General features: G+C 42.4%; 1 protein-coding gene and 1 non-coding gene across 10 annotated transcripts in view; one reads left to right on the forward strand and one right to left on the reverse strand.

Moving 5' to 3' along the window:
- Positions 1–21309, forward strand: part of WTAP (WT1 associated protein) — a 56241-nt gene that overhangs the window by 17155 nt on the left and 17777 nt on the right. For 3 of the 9 annotated variants that reach the window (XM_063623158.1, XM_063623112.1, XM_063623145.1), the window contains 2 exons: positions 9138–9333; positions 18722–18759. In XM_063623158.1, the coding sequence (XP_063479228.1) occupies positions 18730–18759 (30 nt within the window). In that variant the 5' untranslated portion in view covers positions 9138–9333; positions 18722–18729. Of the gene's footprint in view, positions 1–9104; positions 9334–9533; positions 9836–9944; positions 10192–18721; positions 18760–21309 lie in introns of those variants that run through there. The other 6 variants (XM_063623120.1, XM_055268682.2, XM_055268704.2 and 3 more) reach the window with 6 other exon arrangements.
- On the reverse strand, positions 2544–2669 carry LOC129478178 (U4atac minor spliceosomal RNA). The gene has a single exon (XR_008656332.1). It is a non-coding gene; the product is annotated as a U4atac minor spliceosomal RNA (small nuclear RNA).

The raw sequence follows: 21309 nt of genomic DNA on the forward strand, positions 1-21309 counted from the left end.
GGCTTATTTCACTTAATGTCCTCCTGTGGCTAAATAGTATTCCAACATATATATATATATGTATGGATATGTATGTATGTATATATATACCACATTTTCTTTCTTTCTTTTTCTCTCTCCTTTTCTCTTTCTTTCTGGGATAGGGTCTCTCCCCTCTGTCACCCAGGCTGGAATGCAGAGGTGCATTCATAGCTCACTATAGCCTTGAACTCCTGGGCTCATGAAATCTTCTCACCTCAGCCTCCCAAGTAGCTGGGACTATAGGCACACATCACCATGCCTGGCTAATTTTTATTTTTTTGTAGAGGCGGGATCTCACTTTGTTGCCCAGGCTGGTCTCAAACCCTCCTTGAGCAATTCTCCCACTTCTGAACTCCCAGTCTCCTAAAGTGCTGGGATTATAGGCATGAGCCACCATGCCTGGTCATATATACCAGATTTTCCTTATCCATTCATCTGTTGATGGACACTTAGGCTGAGTCTTTATCTTGGTTATTGTGAATGGTGCTGCAATATACACGGGAACGCAGATATCTCATCAACATATGAATTTCTGAAATAATATTTTAATAATAGTCTAGTAAAAATTTTGATAACAATCTACTTAGTTATTTTTTTAAAAAAACTTAGAATGTCAGAAGTCTTTGTGGTCTGCAGAGAAAATGAAGACTAAACATTATTAGCTTTAATTGTAATTTTAAAAATCTAAATGTTCATTAAATCTGAAAGATTAGATACATTGGGTTGATATGTTGCATTGCTGCTCACAGTAAAATCTTGTAAGTCAGTATAAAATCCACTAGATTAGAAAAAGAAAGTAGGCTAGGAAGTTTGGTTTGGCTTCCCTATCTGTAAAACCACAACTCTCTATGCTTGACACAAACTAAGGTAAACAAATAATGTTTCTTAGGCTAATTGCTAACGGTAAATGGAGATAACCTGGCACAGAAGAGTAGAAAGAGCATTCCAGACAGAAAGAATGGATTCAGCAGAGGTACTAACTGGTGAAACAGCATGACATGGTCATAGTCACACCAGATGTGAGCTCTTGAGAGTGTCATGGATTAACATTAACATTTTTAACCAACAACTCTGATAATCTCTCCAGGATCCCTGGATTTCTGGGTGCCAATAACAAAACCTAGACTTACTGCAAATCTTTTTTTTTTCCCTCTCTACTTCTGCAATAGATTGAATGTTTGCGTCCACCCAAAATTCATGTTGAAATCTTAACCCCTAATGTGGAGGTAGGTGGTGAGGCCCTTGGAAGGTGATTAGGTCATGAAGGTAGGGCCTTCATCAATGAGATCAGTGCCCTTATAAAAGGGATCCCATAGAGCTCTCTTTTCCCATTTTCACCACATAAGAGATAACAGAAGTCGGCTGGCACGGTAGCCCATGCCTGTAATCCCAGCACTTTGGGAGGCCGAGGCAGGTGGATCACGAGGTCAGGAGTTCAAGACCAGCCTGGCCAATGTGGTGAAACTCTGTCTCTACTATGTCTCTACCCATGTCTCTAGCTGAGCACGGTGGCATGTGCCTGTAATCCCAGCTACTCAGGATGCTGAGGTGGGAAAATCGCTTGAACCAAGGAGGCGGAGGTTGCAGTGAGCCAAGATCGGGAGAGGTGGCTTGTGCCTGTGGTCGCAGCTACTGGAGAGGCTGAGACAGGAAGATCACCTGGGCAAAGGAGGCGGAGTCTGCAGTGAGCCAAAATCGTGCTACCTCACTCCAGCCTGAGCAACAGAGCAACACCCTTTTTCAAAAAAAAAAAAAAAAAAAAAAAAAGTTATAGGCTAAGTATTAGGCTGATGGCAAAGAAGTGGCCAATTCACTTAATCTAACTCAGTATTATGGTTTTTTCTTTTCTTTTTTTTTTTTTCTGAGACAGAGTCTTGCTCTGTCCCCCAGGTTGGAGTGCAGTCACACGATCTCGGCTCACTGCAACCTCCGCCTCCTGGGTTCAAGAGAGTCTCCTTCCTCAGCCTCCCGTGTAGTTGGGATTACAGGTGTGTGCCACCATGCCCGGCTAATTTTTGTATTTTTTAGCAGAGACAGGGTTTCACTATGTTGGCTAGGCTGGTCTCGAACTCCTGACCTCAAGTGATCTGCCCACCTCGGTCTCCCAAAGTCCTGGGATTACAGGCATGAGACACCATGCCCAGCCTTGCTTTTTTTTTTTTTTTTGGGACACAGTCTCACTCTGTCTCCCAGGCTGGAGTGCAGTGGCACAATCTCGGCTCATTGCAACCTCTGCCTCCCGGGTTCAAGTGAATCTCCTGTCTCATCCTCCAGAGTAGCTGGGATTACAGGTGCCCACCACCACGCCCGGCTAATTTTTTTTTGTATATATTTTTTTTTAGCAGAGACAAGAGTTTCACCATGTTGGCCAGGCTGGTCACGAACTCTTGACCTCAAATGATCCGCCCACCTCGGCCTCCTAGAGTGCTGGGATTATAGGCGTAAGCCACCGTGCTCAGCCTGTATGTACTTTTTAATACAGTAATATGTAAATAACTGTGTATGGGAAAGCTGTTTTTCATTTTTCCAAAAATTACACCAAGGCAAAGCAAAGCTCTAGTTGATTTCAGTGTGTTGTGCAGGAGTTAGCAGTACTGCCCTCACTAGGTACCCACTGGACAATAGCACAACCCCAAGAAAAGGATGGTTGTAAGTTAACTTTCATCATGCGTTAATATTTCATTCAAAATGGTGACTTGAAGCTGGTTAGATACTGAAACTGAGACTATAGTATGCCTAACTCAGCTGCTCAATAACTTATAATAATTATATAAGCTTATATATATTACATATATTATATAATATATGTAATATATACAAAAGCTTATAATCTTATGACGTTTTTTAGAATAATTATCTTTGCTAGTACTATCAGATTTGCATGACAACCTTTCTCTTGTATTCTCTAAACTGGAGGTTGTCCCACTATTACTGATACTAAATTTGATGGTTTGGTTCAAATGGTGACCACCAGATGGCTCCACTATACAGGTGTATTTTCTTTATCTTTTTTTTGTTTTGTTTTGTTTGAGACAGTGTCTTGCTGTGTCGCCCAGGTTGTAGTGCAATGGCGCGATCTCGGCTCAGTGCAACCTCTGCTCCTGGGTTCAAGCGATTCTCCTGCCTCAGCCTCCTGAAGAGCTGGGACTACAGGCGCATGCCACTGCACCCAACTAATTTTCCTTTGTATTTTTATTTTTATTTATTTATTTTTATTTTTTAATTTTTTTTTTTTTGAGATGGAGTCTCGCTCTGTTGCCCAGGCTGGAGTGCAGTGGCACAATCTCAGCTCGCTGCAAGCTCCGCCTCCCGGGTTCATGCCATTCTCCTGCCTCAGCCTCCCGAGTAGCTGGGACCACTGCCACCCACCACCACACCTGGCTAATTTTTTGTATTTTTAGTAGAGACGGGGTTTCACCGTGTTAGCCAGGATGGTCTCAATCTCCTGACTTCGTGATGTGCCCACCTCAGCCTTCCAAAGTGCTGGGATTACAGGCATGAGCCACCGCGCCCAGCAGTTTTATTTATTTTTGAGACGGAGTTTTGCTCTCGTTGCCCAGGCTGTAGCGCAATGGTGCGATCTTGGCTCACCACAACTTCCACCTCCTGGGTTCAAGCAATTCTCCTGCCTCAGCCTCCTGAGTAGCTGGGATTACAGGCATGTGCCACCATGCCCGGCTAATTTTGTATTTTTAGTAGAGACGGGGTTTCTCCGCGTTGGTCAGGCTGGTCTCGAACTCCCAACCTCAGGTGATCTGCCTGCCTTGGCCTCCCAAAGTGCTGGGATTACAGGCGTGAGCCACTGCGGCCGACTTTTTTTTTTTTTTTTTTTTGTATTTTTAGTAGAGATGGGGTTTCACTATGTTGGCCAGGTTGGTCTTGAACTCCTGACCTCGTGATCTGCTTGCCTCGGCCTCCCAAAGTGCTGGAATTACAGGCGCGAGCCACCGCACCCAGCCTGTAATTTCTTTTACAATTAGGTAAGTAGCCTGTAGAGTGATACTTTGATGGCATTTCCCAGCAATCTTTCATCTAAAGGTTTTAAAGTCCATTGATAGTCCTTGTCTGAGTTAATTATTTCATTAAGGTTTGCAACATGGTTATTGTCTAATTCTCTATTTATTCTATACTTATTAGCTGGCATCCTATAGTAAAGAAGAGTTTTTCCTCATCAACTGGGTATCAACCACATTCTTTATTAAAAAAAACGAAAAAAAAAAAAAACAGGGTAGTTTGGGAGTAGTGGCCCATGCCTGTACTCCCAGCGCTTTGGGAGGTTGAGGTGGGAGCATCACTTGAGCCCAGGAGTTCAAGACCAGCCTGGGCAACATAGCAAGACCCCATCTCTAAAAAAACAAGCAAAAACACTTAGCCAGGTATGGTGGTGAGCACCTGTAGTCCCAGCTTGAGGAGGCAGGAGGATCACTTGAGCCCAGGAGGTCAAGACTGCAGTGAGCCATGTTCATGCCACTGCACTCCAGCCTGGATGACAGAGCAAGAGTCTGTCTTAAAAGCAAAAACCAATGAAACAAAAAACAAACAGGGTAAATGCTATCTCCCTTTAATAACTAATTTTCAGAATATCGAATTGGTGTAATAGACACTACCAATGATGGAAAAATAGTTTCCCTCTTCTCATTCTCTCTTCTCTGTACTAGAGAGTAGATTTTTATTTATTCAGTATTTGCAATCAATTGTATTCATTTTCTTTTTGACGCTAAAACTGCCCTAAATTTGGCCCGTGGGAGATCCTTCAAGCTGGCTCCCATGTCTCTAAAATTTATTTATTTATTTATTTATTTTATTTTTTTTTTTTTTTTGAGACGGAGTCTTGCTGTGTCACCCAGGCTGGAGTGCAGTGGCGCGATCTCGGCTCACTGCAAGCTCCGCCTCCCGGGTTCAGGCCATTCTCCTGCCTCAGCCTCCCGAGGAGCTGGGACTACAGGCGCCCGCCAACACGCCCGGCTAATTTTTTGTATTTTTAGTAGAGACAGGGTTTCACCGTGTTAGCCAGGATGGTCTCGATCTCCTGACCTCGTGATCCGCCCGCCTCGGCCTCCCAAAGTGCTGGGATTACAGGCTTGAGCCACCGCGCCCGGCCTAAAATTTATTTTTGAGAGACTAAAAATACAAATGGTGAATGGCCAGAATACACATAAAAACAGAATTCTGACCCATTACCTACAACAACTAGCCCAGCAAACCAACCACTTATCTACCATAAGTGTACTCCCAGCCTGAAAGCCAAACCTGCTATCAACCAGACATGTAGGAAGTCAGACTGCTATCTCTGGTAGCAATCCAGGAAGCTAAATAATAACTTCTATGACAATCAGCTCAAAATGGCCAGGACTTGATTAAAAATTGATAGCTTCCCTAATTTTTGTCCCCACTTCTAGCTTATGACCATCCAGAGAAAGCCAAATATGCTCCTTTAACCAAGACCATAGGATGCCAACTTGTAGTTAGCTTCCAGCTTCCCCATGCCAACAGCTTCCAATCAGGCATACCTGTGAAACCTTTCCTTTTGTCCGCTGTAAAGCTTTCCCACTCCTCTGCATGCCTCTGAACCTCTGCTAAAACATAAGGGATGGTGGCTGACTCCCTTGCTACGGCAAGTTCTCAATCGACTTTGCTTTTCTCATTTGGTTTGCAATAAAATGCATCCTTTATAGTGACACAATTTGATGAATTCTGACAAATGTATACATCCCCATTAACCATGACACAGAACGTTTCCATCACCCCCAAAAGTTCTCCCATTTTCCTTTCCAGTCAATTCCTTCTCTCCTCCCCTCCTAGCCAACCACTGATCTGCTATCACTATGGATTAGTGTTGTTTGTTCTCCTAAATACAGTTGGCATAGCCTCATTGGTGTAAGCACTTCCTTTGCGTTCAGGCACAACGAAATACCTGGCTCATCTTGCACCTTTCCCGTCCCAGGGCTGGAATCAGCCAGTTCTCCAAAGGAGCTCTGGATCTTTTTAGTGGAAAATGGAATTTAGAAACCAAGATCTCGGTGTTAGATGTGCTCACTGTTACTGTACGGTGACCATGCCTGTACATCCTGGTTCAGCCAGGACTGTTCGTTTTAATCTGGAAGTCCAGCATCCAGAGAAAACCCCTCTGTTTGTGGCAAACTAGAACAACTGGTCACCCTAGTGCTTCTAGGCCCATTCAGTCCACAGGACTAGGACTTTTTTTTTTTTTGCAGTTTAAACTTTTTTTTCTTTTTTTTTTTCTTTTTGATAGGGTCTATTGCCCAAGCTGGAGTGCAATGGTGAGATCACAACTCACTGTAACTTTAAACTCCTGGGCTCAATTGGGCCTCTCACCTCAGCCTCCCAAGTAGCTAGGACTATAGGCACAGGCCACCACCCCTGGCTATTTTATTATTTTGTATTTTGTAGAGACAAGATCTCACTGTGTTGCCCAGGCTGGTCTTGAACTCCTAAGCCACTTTGGCTTCCCAAAGCACTGGGATTACAGGTGTCTGCCACTGCACCCAGCCCTCCAGTTTAAACTCAATATTACAGACTTTTTTTTTTCTGAACTTGTTAAAATTCTTTATATTAGTTTCCACCCCCACCCCCGGATGAACGAACTTCTTAAAAATTGTTTTAAATTTTTTAAAAAATGGAGATGGGGTCTTGCTATGTTGCCCAGGCTGGTCTCAAACTCCTGGACTCTAGTGATCCTCCCGCTTTGGCCTACCAAAGTGCTGGGGTTACAGGCATCAGCCACCTGGCCCTTTTCTGAACTTCTTCGATCTTGCATTTGTATCTCATTCTCTCATACACTGCAAATCTTTGTATATAGTAACATTAAAATACTTATGTTATCCTACCATATACAGTACATAGTTTCAAAACCACAGTAACAATGTTACCATTAATCATAAATCAGTGAAGCTGAAAGCTCCTGTGCACTTTTTTCATCCTTAGAATACACAGTTGACCCTTGAACAACACTGGTTTGGAATGCCAGGGTCCACCTATATGTGGATTTTTTGCACTCCAACACAGATGAAAAATACAGTGGGGCGGGGGACGGTGGCTCACACCTATAATCCCAGCATTTTGGGAGGCTAGGTGGGAGGATCACTTGAGCCCAGGAGTTCAAGACCAGACTAGGCAACACAGCTCTCTACAAAAAATAGAAAAAAATTAGCTAGATGTGCTGGCACATGCCTGTGGTCCCAGCTACTCGGGAGGCTGAGATGGGAGGATTGCTTGAGCCCAGGAAGTCAAGGCTGTAAGTGAGCCGTGATCGTACCACTGCACTCCAGCCTGGACGACAGAGTCAGACCCTGTTCTCAAAAAAGAAAAAAAAAAAGAAAAGCAAGGGAAGGGAAGGAAGGGGGGGGGGAAGAGAGGGAGAGAGGGAAGGAGGGAGGGAAGGAGGGAGGGAAGAAGAGAGGGGGAGAAAGAAAAAAAGAAAAGAAAGGAAAGGGAAGGAAGAAAACAAAACAGAAGTACAGTGGGATGCAAAACACGCCTATACAAAGAACCAACTTTCCCTATGCTCAGCTCCGGGGCTTTAGTATGCGGATTTCTGCATATGCTCCCAGAAGGTCCTAAATCCAATCTCCTGCATATAAGGAAAGACTACACTATCTCAACACAGATACACTACTAGAGTACTGTGTTCAAAAGCTCGGAGGGGCCAGTGGTGGTGGTTCACTCCTGTAATCCCAGCACTTTGGGAGGCCAACCTGCGGGCGGATCACCTGAGGTCAGGAGTTTGAGACCAGCCTGGCCAACATGGTGAAACCCCATCTCTACTAAAAATACAAAAATCAGCAGGGGATGGTGGCGCATGCCTGTAATCCCAGCTACTCAGGAGGTTGAGGTGGGAGAATCGCTTGAACCCAGGAGGCAGAGGTTGCAGTGAGCTGAGATTGCACCACTGCACTCCAGCCTGGGCAACACAGTGAGACTGTCTCAAAAAAAAAAAAAAAAAAAAAAACCCAAAGAATAATTATTATTTCTGTGTATCTTAGTTATATTAGTTAACAGTTAAGTTCATTTGTTTCAATTTGCTTTCAACCTTAGGATTTACTTTGTTTCCTTTTTTATTTACTTTTTTGGCTATGTAAAACTAAAAGTTCAAAGACAGAAATCTTGTCTCCCCCCTGCACTCTTTACAGGTAACTAAAAATTTTAAGTTTCCAGGATATCCTTCCAATTCCTTCCCAAAAATAAGCATATATACATAAATATTCATATTAAATATAAATATTTTTATATATTTAATACATAAAAGCATATATGCTTATTTTTGCTTTTGAATACAGTGAATACTTATTATACATAAGTATTTAAGTGAATACTTAATATAACCTGAGACTCATTCCAAAGCAACACGTGATTATTTTCTGAATCTTTTTAATGGTTACATTGTGTTCTGCTGTATGGATGCACCATTCCCAGTCAGTTTCCTATTAATGGATATTTGGGTTATCCCTAACTTTTGCTATGACGAAAAGCACTGCAATAACTTTGTATACCTATTGTTTCCATGTGTGGAGTTGCACCTTCAGAATAAGGTTAGGGTTAGAAGTATAACTGCATGGTATAAGAATAAACACAAGTAATTTTGTACTCCACAGAACTTGAACCATTTTTCCACTCCCACCAGGAAAGGTAATTTTAATGTGTATGTCCATTGTAAGTGAGGTGGAGTGACTTTCTATGTTTAAGGACCATTACGGTATTTTTTCTGAGAATCATCTGTTCATGTCCTTCCCCATTTTCTCCTTTGGCTTTTTGACTGTTTTCAATTTTTGAGAGTTCTTGTGATACAAGTTGCAAAGATTTTCTCCAGACTGATCTGATTCACTGGGAATACACTACGACCATCTGGAGTGTACTTTAATCTTATCCTAATAAATCACCTTAGTACAAGACACTCCTTTGGGGATGAACAGGTTTGATAAAGCCGGCTAAGGGCAGACCAATCAAAAGAATTAGGTACTCTTCTAGTAAGTGTTTACAGACTGTTTCACGTTCTCCAGATAACACCGCCCTTACTCGGCGGTCCAGATAGCAGTCTTGCTTCAGGGAGTCTACTCCACTTGCAGGACCTCTTTGATCGGGTTCACTAAACCTCACAGGGCCGCCTTCCCCGCGTTCCAGTTAGCAACGGGCCCTCAGCGCCGCGGACACAGCGCAACCTCCGACGCCACAGAACAATAGCTCCTCGATGCGTCTCCGGAGATGTCAAGGAGGAACGAACCCAGCGGCCAGGAGACTGCGCCTCACGACTGAAGAGAGGGAGGGCATCGGTTTCTAAGTTCTCAAAACTTACAGGTGAGCTTCTGCTAAGAGTAAACGCCCGCGGCTCGCCGACCACGGCCTCTCTCCAGGTGGCGGCACCTGGTCCTCCGGCACGCGGAAGCATCACAGATGAGCGACGCGAACACACAGAGCGGCCAATCACGCGCCGCCTTCGCCCAGATCCCTCCGCACGAGGCAGCCCCCCCCCCCCCGCCCCCCCCCGCAGCCGCAGGTGGCTCCGGCGAATGCTTCCACCTTCCCTTCCCGTGATGCCCCGGGGCTAACCTCCGACCTCGCTGGCTCGCCCCTCCCTTCGGCCGCTTCCCTTACTGAGCTTGCTGAGCTCCGGGGCCCGCGGAGCTCGCTCCAGGCTCCCGGGAAAGGACGGGGCGTATTACCGGGGAGCAGCTACTCCACTGCGCCTCGAGGCCCCGATCGGGCTAGGCCGGCGGCCTCCCTCCCTTCACCTTTCCTCTCCTGGCGGGGCTTGGCGGCGGGCGAGTGACTGCAGCCACGCCTGAAAGGCGACTCTTCTGTGAGTGGGCCAGAATGCGAACATGGCGGAGCGGGGAGGCTGGCGGGAGGCGGGAGGCAGTGGCGCTGGCCTGCGGCGCGTTCGGACCGGCTGTGGGGCGGGGCAGGGCGGAGAGGAGCCGTGCGGCGGGGCGGGGCCGGGTGGCGGGGCCTGGTTTCCTCCCTCAGCGCCATTTTGTGGCAGCGAGACCCACAAATAAAGGGGAGCACTGGGGTTGCGGCGGGAGTAGGAGCGCGGCGGGGCCGGCGGCAGAGCTGTCCGGCTGCGCGGTGGCCCGGGGGGCCCGGGCGGCAGGGCAAGCAGCGCGGCCTCGGCCTATGCGACCGGTGGCGCCGGCGCGGCTTCCGCCTGGAGAGGTAAGTGCGGGCCGGCTGGCGGGAGCGGACGCGGGGGACCTCTGGGGCCTGAGGGCTGGCGCGCAGCCGCCCCAGGCGGGTAAGGGGTGGGCAGGGCCCAAAAGGCCACTCGGGCCTGGTGCGGCACCGGTCTCTCGTTATCAGCTCTACCTTCCCGCCTGCGGGGAACACTTCCACCGCTTCGAGGCCATTTTATTTCCGACCTCCGTCCCCAAGGCCCGGGGTGAGAGGGGTGGCCCGGGTTGAGAGGGGTGCTCTGGCGGCCGGAGAGACCGGCCACTCACGGAGGCCAGAGGATGCCCTCCCCGGGCTGAGCGGCGGCGCTCCTTTTTTCCTCGCCTCGGTGTCGCCCCCTCCACCTCCCTTGGTTCTCTCCCGAGGACCTGGCGGCACTAACGAGTTCAGCAAGGAAAAAAAGAAACATTCGTTCCCTGCATTTCATGTCACGCAGTAGGATGTTACTGCAGCTACGTTCTCTTGTAGACTTCCATTTTTAAATGAGTACAAGCATTCTGAGGAAACTAAATTATTTGCAGATTTTTGTGAAATCCGAGTCTTACCTTGGATCCCTGTGAGACAGTTACTAGATTTTTTTCCGCTGTTTTTCATAAGTCAGTGTACACGTAGTGGAAAAGCCCAAGTTCTTGTTTTGATAAAGTCACTCGGTTGTTTGATCCCAAATGACTAGCTTAACATTATCAAGGACTAGCATAACTGTGATTATGTAAAGAAAAAAAAAACCAAAAAACTATTATTTAGTCTGGTAGGGAAATACTTCGATGAGTATGTTACAGTTGGAAGTTGTATTTGTGCCTATTTTATCTAGTTTTAGTTAATTCCGTTGCTTCGGAAGATAAGTGGACGTCATAGATCCGTCACAAGTTCTCGTTTTTTGGATTTTAAAATTTTGACCATTAAGTTTTCTACGATAGATAAACATGTTGTGGACATTTAAAACCGTAATTTAAAATTATGAGCGAAAAATCTTTTCAAGATGGATACATTTTAATTCATTCAAGTAGCATCTGATTAGCCAAGTCGGGGAAAGATTGCAGTCCGCAGGTTGGCTTGTGATAAGGTTGAGGTTACATTTTAAGGGTTTGGGTAGGTGTGTTTCTTACAGTGCTTTTAGATCTTAAAGTATCTTAAGCAGACACATAGTTTAAAAGTTTAGTATTTTTAGTACTTTTTCATTGGCAGAATTTGTACAAGCTACCAGAATTTCTAACTCCTAAAGGATAAAAGTAATAATAATAGTGTGTCCCAGGCACTGCTTATTTTTACATGGCTCTTTTATGTCTAGCTTTTCCAATTCAATGTTGAGTCATGTTTGCTGAAAATTTTTTTGTGTATTGTTTGTCAGAAATAAGCTGGTAGAGATGAAACAAAATGTGTAAAAAGCCCTATGATGTGGAGATGAGCGTTGTCACAATTTGTACAGTACATTAAAGCATTCAAGGTCTCTTATGGTCTTGTATGTAGTATTGAATCCCCTTGAATATGTTGTTTAGCCGTTTTGATCATTACGTATTTGTTTGTTGCTCCTCAAAATTGTGTGTTAGTAGGTCCTTCAGCAAAACAAGACTGAAGATAGTATTTTGGTTTTATTCTTGTTTTTAATTTTTCTAGTTGTCTCCAACTTTTCTGTCTCTAAATATTTTGTTTCTTGTAGTTACTAAGCTTAACACAGAAAAACTTTTCAGTATCTCCACAATAGTATACTTCGTTGTGTATTGTGTATAACAAGGTGTTCCATCTGACTAAAATATATTGCTATAAATATTTTCTGCCTTTGAAGATGTAGTTAATAGAATTTAATCTTTTCTAAGTGCACATTGAAGTTGCCTTTTATGTTCATATTATGTTCATATTTTATTTGAAAAATTATTTGTATAGCATTTTTATTGTGCTGAAAGCATTAATAATTTGCAGCACTTTGTGAGGCAGGCAAAATTATCTTTTTGCTGATTTGGAAACTGCAAGAGTTAAAAGACTTGCTTGGAATCACACATGGCAGATAGAGGATAAGGAAAAGCCTTTCAGTTCCTCATCAGTACCTTGCTACTACAGTGTCTGAAGATTGGTGTCTTACATTCAGCTATGATTTGTTTCACCAAGGTACCGTGTCTTCTTACTGAAGTTGTTTTGGCTGGCGCTTGCCTCTGTTCAGAGGGAACTGAGTTACCTAACTTTATGATGCTAAGAGCCAGGAAGGTACTGGAATCTGGGATGCTAGGCACCTAACCAGGCTAGACTGAACTCCATACTAAGCTGTTTTTCTATGTTAAGACATCAAAAGTAGATGGTGGTCCTGATTTTCGGAGATATATTGTCTCTGAATTACCTACATAAATAACTGAAACCTTTACGTAATTTTAAAACTAGTCAATCATGTTACCACCTTTTTGAGGGGCACCAAATTTGAGACCCTTACCCCCAATTTATTAATTAATAGCTGTTTTAATCACCTAATAGCTGATCACCTTATGACTCACAGTCATTTTCATCCTGGAAAATGCGAACTATGACTTTGAAAACCGTTGTTATTAAATGTGTAACTCATAAGAACTGAACATATTTTCTTTATTATTTTCCTTCAGGATTCAACTTTAATTGACTCCAAATGATGTTATGGTCATTCTATTTTTCTGATACGAGAATAGATTGTTCTGAGAACCTAGAATATTCATTGCCTTTATGAATCTAGAATTGACTTTAAATGGTTATTGTGTTTGTCATTTGCGCTAAAAAAAAATTTGCCCTGGGGAATACCAAACTTCTCGGTACATTCGTGTGGTGTGAAAGTCAAAATTGCCAATTAGGTTCTATTTTGACCAAATAGTTGAATGTTGTAGACAGTTGTAAATTTTGAACCTGTTCTAATTTGCCTTTTGCCAGATGGTGCATTTAACTTTGTGGCATATCATCGACTTTCAAGGAAAGATTTACTTTTCATCAGATTAAAGTTGAAGGATTTTCTTTCTAAATACTGAGGCTCTGAATTTCCCAAATTGGATACCCCAGACAGCTAGAGTTATCTTAAAAGTGACTCTGAGAGTTGACTTGGGAAGTGTAGACATTTATCCAAAACCTGTATTTACTCCTGACTTATATTACAAATACAGAATTTTATTTTTAAAGAAAATTTCAATAAAAAGCACCATTTAATTAAAATCTACTCAACATCAAACTTTTTAAAAAGAACATAAGCCAATATCAGGAGTTGGAGACCAGCCTGGCCAACATAGTGAAACGTTGTCTCTATGAGAAAAAAAAAAAAAAAATACAAAAATTAGCTGGGCATGGTGGTGCGTGCCTGTAGTTCCAGCTCCTAGGGAGGCTGAGGCAGTAGAATCGCTTGAACCCGGGAGGCGGAGGTTGCAGTGAGCCAAGATCATGCCTGTGCACTCCAGCCTGGGCAACATAGAGAGACTCCGTCTCAAAAATAGAAAAAAAAAGAAAAGAAATTTCGCTAATTGCAGGCTGGGCATGGTGGCTCACAACTGTAATCCCAGCACTTTTGGAGGCCCAAGCAGGAGGATTCCTGAGCCCAGGAGTTCAAGACCAGCCTGGGCAACATAGCATGACTTCATCTCTACTAACAAGAAAAAAAAAAAACAAATTAGCTGGGCGTGGTGGTTCACACCTGTGATCCCAGCTACAAAGGAGGCTGAGGCAAGAGGATCAGTTGAGCCCAAGAGATGGAGGCTGCAGTGAGCCATGATCGAGTCACTGCACTCCAGCCTGGGCGACAGAGTGAGACTCTGTCTCAAAAAAAGAGAGAGAAAAAAAGAAAATTTTAGTAACTTTGTTTAGAATTCTAAATATTGGAGATGCCAGAGAATTCTGCAGTAAGTGTTAGAAACAGTCAGGAGGACAGTATGATTATTATCCTCAACCTGTGGATTATCTCTTTAGGTTTTTCAAGAAACACTGAGTCTGTGTTTTTGATGTGGAGAAGAAACTATTAATTAAATGCCCATTTTGTGCCAGTTACCATGCTAAAGATTAATGTCTGTCTTTGGAAATAGCACAGTATTTGGGCCCTGGTTGTGGTAATTCTTTTTGAGATGGGGAAACTGAGGTGCAGAGATTTTGCTACTTTTGTATTTGCAAGGTTGACAGCCTGTTTTAGAATACCAAGGTTATCAGAACTTTTCATGTGTTTCTCAGTCCTTTTAATGCCCTTTAAAAACAGATTATCATCTCATTTGTTGCTATGCTTACAGTTAATTTTATTTTAGTGGAATAAGAACATGGATACCTGTCTTTAAGAAGAGAGTAAGCAAGTAAACCTAGGGGAAGTATCAGATTGTAGAACCACATACCGATGATCCTTGCCAAAATCCTGGCATAGGAATTTGAACCCCGGTGTATGAAAAGTCTGCCCTTTGCATACTCAGGTTTCACATCCCATGAATGCTGTATTTTTGATCCGAGTACTGTATTTTTTAATCTGAGTTTGATTGAAAAAAATCCACATATAAATGGACCCATGCAGCTAAAACCTGGGTTGTTCAAGGACCAACTGTAATAACTTTTATAAGCTGGAATTTTTATTGAATAGCATCCATGATACTTTAGTATTACAACTAAAATTGTACATACTGAGTAGGTAGGATGCCCAGTAACTAGATAAAAGGTATACCACCCAGCCATGGTGATAAACATAGCTGTTTTCAAACTGTTATTCACAGATCTCTACCACAGTACCTGTTACATGAAGTTCCTGGTTGGTTCTCAAAAGTTTATGTTCACATATACATAGATACAGATACTGATACACTGGTTAAATAGGTACAGCTCAAATAGCTAAAATTGTCTTTAAGATTTTTTAAATTAAAAATATTATTGGCCGGGCGCAGTGGCTTACACCTGTAATCCCAACACTTTGGGAGGCCAAGGCAGGCGGATCACCTGAGGTGAGGAGTTCAAGACCAGCCTGGTCAACATGGTGAAACTAAAAATACAAAAATTAGCTGGGCGTGGTGACGGGCACCTGTAATCTCAGCTACTCTGGAGGCTGAGGCAGGAGAATCGCTTGAATCCAGACGGCGGAGGTTGCGGTGAGCCAAGATCGCGCCATTGCACTCCAGCCTGGGCGACAGAGACCGGGGACGGAGGGTGAGGTGTCTCTGTCTCTCTCTCTCTCTCTCTCTGTGTGTGTGTGTGTGTGTGTGTGTGTGTGTGTGTGTGTGTAAAATTGATCTTTAGCTCTAGACAAATGGGAAATTACAAGGAAATGCCAGATTTGATATCTGGGTTCTAAGACTTTGCAGCCTAATGTATGTGTCATGCTAAAATAGAAGTAGTTAGACATGTGGAGTTAAATATGGTGATGGTTTCTCAAATGATTAAAATGACTGCCACCAGGTTAAGGTAGTTACAAAGCAGCTTTCTATAATGGCAGCAGAGATAATAAACTGGGCAACAAGGATCATAAAGTAGGCAGGAACCAATTTAAAGAAAAAAAGAATACACATTTTGTATCATAGTAATATGGTTTCTGTCTTCATAGGACAGAGTGACTTGCTCAGTGAAACAGACTGTATACAGTTAGCTCAGAAACAAATACTGAGGTTTTTATCTGTTTGCTATATCCCTTGAGAAAGATTAAAGAGGGAAGGCAGGGTGCAGTGGCTCACGCCTGTAATGCCAGCACTTTGGGAGGCCGAGGCAGTTGGATTGCTTGAGCCCAGGAGTTCGAGACCAGCCTGGGCAGCATGGTGAAACCCTGTCTCTACCAAAAAAAAAGTACAAAAATTAGCTGGGTGTGGTGGCACATGTCGGTAGTCCCAGGCACTCAGGAGGCTGAGGTGGGAGGATCACTTGAGCCTGGGAGGTCAAGATTGCAGTGAGCCATGATCGCACCACTGCACTCTGTCTCAAAAAAAAAAAAAAAAAAAAAAAAAACCCCCAGCACGCTGGCTCATGCCTGTAGTCCCAGCACTTTGGGAGGCTGAGGTGGGCAGATCACCTGAGGTCGGGATTTCAAGACCACCCTGACCAACATGGAGAAACCCCATCTCTACTAAAAATACAAAGAAGTTAGCTGGGCATGGTGGCGCATGCCTGTAATCCCAGCTACTTGGGAGGCTGAGGCAGGAGAATTGCTTGAACCCGGGAGGCGGAGGTTGTGGTGAGCTAAGATCATGCCATTGCACTCCAGCCCGGGCAACAAGAGTGAAACTCCATCTCCAAAGAAAGAGAGAGAGAAAGAAGCAAGCCAGTAATCTGAGATCAATTTATGACTTTTCCTCTAAATTCTGCTTTCTTCAACACAATTTACTTAATCTGAAAACCAGGGTTTATGATTAGAATGTTTCATTTATAAAGTAGAGTTGAGATTGTACGTAGTATAAAAAATGCTGTTGGAAGATTCTCTCCTTTTGAGGAATCTCAAAATCAAGTGGGAGAAATCAAGTAGTCTTGGTGTGTGTGTGTTTTGTTTGTTTGTTTTAATGAGAGACAGGGTCTTACTACATTGCCCAGGCTTGGTTCAAACTCCTAGGCTCAAGCAACTCTCCTGCCTCAGCCTCCCAAAGTGCTGGGATTACAAGTGTGAGCCACCACACCGGCCTCAAGTAGCTTTCGAGATGGCACCACAGCACTCCAGCCTGGCAACAGAGTGAGACTCCATCTCAAAAAAAAAAAAAAATTCAGTTTAACATACCAAGCTTTTGGTCAAATTTCTAGTAGTTTAGAATTTATAATAAGTATGGGTAAAATAAACCATAAATACTTTAAAGTAAGGGAACATTCATGAGTATGCTATTAGAAATAATACCTAGGGCTGGGCGTGATCCTTCCACAGGTAGTCCATAGCTACTTGAGAGGCTGAGGTGAGAGGATGACTTGAGCCCAAGAGTTCAAGACTAGCCTGGGCACTATGGTGGGTCCCCGTCTCTTAAGAAAGAAAGAATAGGAATAACTAAATTAGTATAAGAACTAATTACTTAATTTGTATAAGTTAATAATATGCCAGATGCAATTTAGATGCTTTTTCAGAAGAGCACTGGTACTCAGAACCCTGATTCAATTTTTTAATCCTCATAGAATTTTTATATAAAGATTTTAGGTTTGTCAGGTTAGCTCTTCATGTTGTATACTTTTTTTCCAACCTTATATTTTAACGTGGTATTTATGGTATGTTTATTACACATTTTTTCTTTGTCTTTTTTTTTTTTTTTAGTGTGTGTGGATTTGTAGTTTAATGAATAATAGCTTCTATTAGCATTCGTTCTAAAAAAACAGCATAATAAAGTGTTCCCTACTTGAATTCATTAACCTATCTTTGAAACAGGGTTAAGTGAATTTTGTATAATAAAGAAGCTAATTTTGAGATACAAAATATTTGGCATAAAATTAAATACTGTAGGAATATTTTTATTAAGGTGTGACGTACATGTGTATGTGAGTTTTTGTTGTTTGTTTGAGATGGAGTCTCTGTCGCCCAGGCTGGAATGCAGTGGCGCGCCATCTCAGCTTGCTGCAACCTCTGCCTCCCAGGTTGAGGCGATTCCTGCCTCAGTCTCCCTAGTAGCTGGGATTACAGGCATGTGCCACTACGCCGGGCTAATTTTTTAAATTTTTTGGTAGAGACCGGGTTTCACCATGTTGGCCAGACTTGTCTTGAACTTCTGACCTCAAGTGATCCACCCACCAGCCTCCCAAAATGCCAGGATTACAGTCGTGAGCCATCACGCCCAGCCAGTGTAACATATATTTTAAAATATGTAATAGGATGGGCGTGGTGGTTCATGCCTGTAATCCCAGCACTTTGGGAGGCCAAGGCGGACGGATTGCAGTGTCAGGAGTTTGAGACCAGCCTGACCAACACGGTGAAACCCTGTCTCTACTAAAAATACAAAAATGAGCCAGGTGTGGTGGCACGCACCTGTAGTCCCAGCTATTTAGGGGGCTGAGGCAGGAGAATTGCTTGAACCCTGGAGGCAGAGGTTGCAGTGACCTGAGATTGCGCCACTGCACTCCATCCTGGGCGACAGAGCGAGACTGTGTCTCAAAAAAAATAAAAATAAAATATATAATATGTCTAAAAAACTATTGGGCAGTAGTAAATTATGACTGTGGTAGGTACTACCTTAATTTAACAACATAATGCTATAAAAAGAAAGACTTAAACTGTTATTACCCTTTTGTAGCCCCTTAGCAACATGCCTAGGATACTACTTGAGGTCATTATATTTCTCTTGACCCTTTATGGCGATATCAAATGATTTGAATGGCTGATCAGCTTTTTTAGGAGGGAATTTGTAAAAACTACCCAATAACTATAATAATGGAAGATGTTAACAAAGGAGGATCTGGGTACAGAGTATATAGGAACTCTGTAATATCTTTGCCACTTTTTTGTAAATCTAAAACTATTTTAAAATTGTTTATTTAAATTCTAATTATTTGACAGTAATTTAGTTCACTAATAAATTGATTTGAAAGAGTCACTATTTTTTATTCCTACTTTCACTGGAAGAAAATCAATTGAACTTGTTTTCCTCAACTTTTTTTTTAGGATTCAAGATGACCAACGAAGAACCTCTTCCCAAGAAGGTATGGGTTTTGGTTTTGGATTTGGGTTTTTTTGTTTTGTTTTGTTTTGTTTTGTTTTGGGTTTTTTTGTTTTTTAAGCGGTTTTAAGCACTTTTAAAAAAAATAGACTTGAAGGGATTATCATTGTTTGCTTATTTTTCATTTCTTTGCCTTTATAACAATAATAGCATTGGAGTTGTACAATGTGCCAGATATTGTATCTTATATCCTGTATATTTTTAGAATATTCTCAGATTTTGGAAAACTTTAGTTATAATATTCCCATGGTCTACTCTTAATGTTCATTATGTGAATATTTCCAGGTACATATATACAAATAATGTCAAAAATGGACATTATGAGTATATTGTTATTATTTTCCTAGTGTAAATCCCTTTGATTGTAATTAAACACTTTATTTTAAAAAATGGTTATAGCTAATTTTCAAATTCTACCTTTTTCTCTGAAGTTTTGTTGTCTAGTCTCAAATCTCCCCCTGTTGTGCGTTCCTACCTTGAGTTTAGTTACTCTTACATACACACATACACAGTGGCTGTTAAAAAAGAGGTAACATGGTCTCTAGGAGGAATTTGTGATTCAATTGGGAAAGCTTACTAAACTTAATATTTAAGTGAATAATTTAGATATTACAGAAGTTTCCTATTGTGGAGTCAAATTACTCATTAAATGAATAAAAGATTGTACTATGCTTTCATAATCTGAGAATTACTGTGTGCTCCCTCTGGTACCCTTTGATTTTCCTCCCTTGGAACAGGGTCTTGCTCTCTCGCCCAGGTTGGAGTGCAGTGGTGCAATCTTGGCTTACTGCAGTCTCCACCTCCTGGGCTCAAGCGATCATCCCACCTCAGCCTCCTCAGTATCTGGGAGCTACAAGTGCCACCACGCCCAGCTCTTTTTTGTATTTCTTGTAGAGATGGGGTTTTACCATGTTGCCCAGGCTGGTCTCGAACTCCCGGGCTCAAGAGATAGCCACCTGCCTCTACCTTCCAAAGTGCTGGGATAATAGGCATGAGCTGCCTCTGGCAGCCTTTCAGTATATTACACTATAATAGTTCTCCCATTGCATTTTATGGTAATACTGTTTTACTGGTTAGTATTATAATTTGAAACATTTTTAAGGAAAAAAATTTAAGTGTCTTGTAAGGGAATACTAATAAAGCCTTTATTTTATTTTTTTTATTTTCTGAGACAGGGTCTCACTCTGTCGCCCATGCTGGAGTGCAGTGGTACAATCTTGGCTCATTGTGGCCTCGTACCCCAGCTTATGCGATCCTCCCACCTCTGCCCCCCAAAGTAGCTCAGACTACAGGTGTGCCACTACGCCTGGCTAATTTTTGTATTTTTTGGTAGAGATGGGGTTTTGCCATGTTACCCAGTCTGATCTTGAACTCCTGAGTTCAAGATATCCTCCCGCCTCAGTCTCCCAAAGTGCAGGAGGCATGAGCCACAATGCCCAGCCAAAGCCTTAATTTTATACTGAGATAGGAGAGGTATCTCACCTTTACAGCCTTTATTTGGTGTAGTGAATATACTGTTTCTCAATTTTTGAAGCATGTTAGCTTATGCCCTTTTTCAACTTTTTATTTTGAAATAATTATAGATTCATAGGAAGTTGCAAATAAATGTACAGAGAGGTTCTGTGCAACTTTCACTGAGCGTGCTTCATTGTTAACATCTTGCGTGACTAGCAGACATCTCTCATAACTATGAAAATCAGGGAATTGACATTGGTACAATCCACAGAGCTTATTCACATTTCGTGTTATACTTGCACTGTTAGTGGGGGGAGTAGGGAAGAGCTATATGCACTATTATCATGTCTAGCTTTGTGTAACCATCATTAATCAAGATACATATCTGAACTATCACCATAAAGCTTCATCGAGTTATTCTTTTATAGCCACATCTACCCCCTCCCTCTCCTTGCCTGACCCCTGGCAACCACTAATTTATCTCCATTTGTATAGTTGTTACTTCAGAGTGTTATATAAATGTAATCATGTAGTATGCATCTTTTTGAGACTATTTTTTTTTTTCCTTAGCGCAGTTTCCTTAAGGCTTATACAAATTGTTTCATGTATCAGTAGTCCTGTTTCTTTTTATTGCTTGAAGTGTTGCATGGTGTGGCTGTATGATAGTTTAATCATTTGCCTGTTAAAGGACATTTGGATAGTTTTCAGTTTTTTAGCTTTTACAAGTAAAGCTGCTTGCATGTTAGTTTTCATTTCTTTGAGATACATGTTTAAGAGTGCAACTGCTGGGTTATATGGCACATTCATTTTTAGTTGTATTAATAAAAGGAACCGCCATACCTCTTCAGATACCATTTTACATTCTTACCTGCAGTGTAGGAAACTTCAGTTTCTCTGAATCCTCACCAGCATTTGGTGTTGCCACTAATTTTTATTTTAGCCATTCTAATCAGTGTGTGGTGTGTGGTGATACCTGGGGTTTTAATGTGCATTTTCCTAATGATGATACCCATTGTTAAGATACCAAATAGTTCACCTTAAAAAAAAAAAAAAAAAAAAAAAACTTTTGTAATAAAAC

Source organism: Symphalangus syndactylus, chromosome 2 (genome assembly GCF_028878055.3).
Source record: "Symphalangus syndactylus isolate Jambi chromosome 2, NHGRI_mSymSyn1-v2.1_pri, whole genome shotgun sequence".
In the NCBI taxonomy this organism is placed as follows: domain Eukaryota; kingdom Metazoa; phylum Chordata; class Mammalia; order Primates; family Hylobatidae; genus Symphalangus; species Symphalangus syndactylus.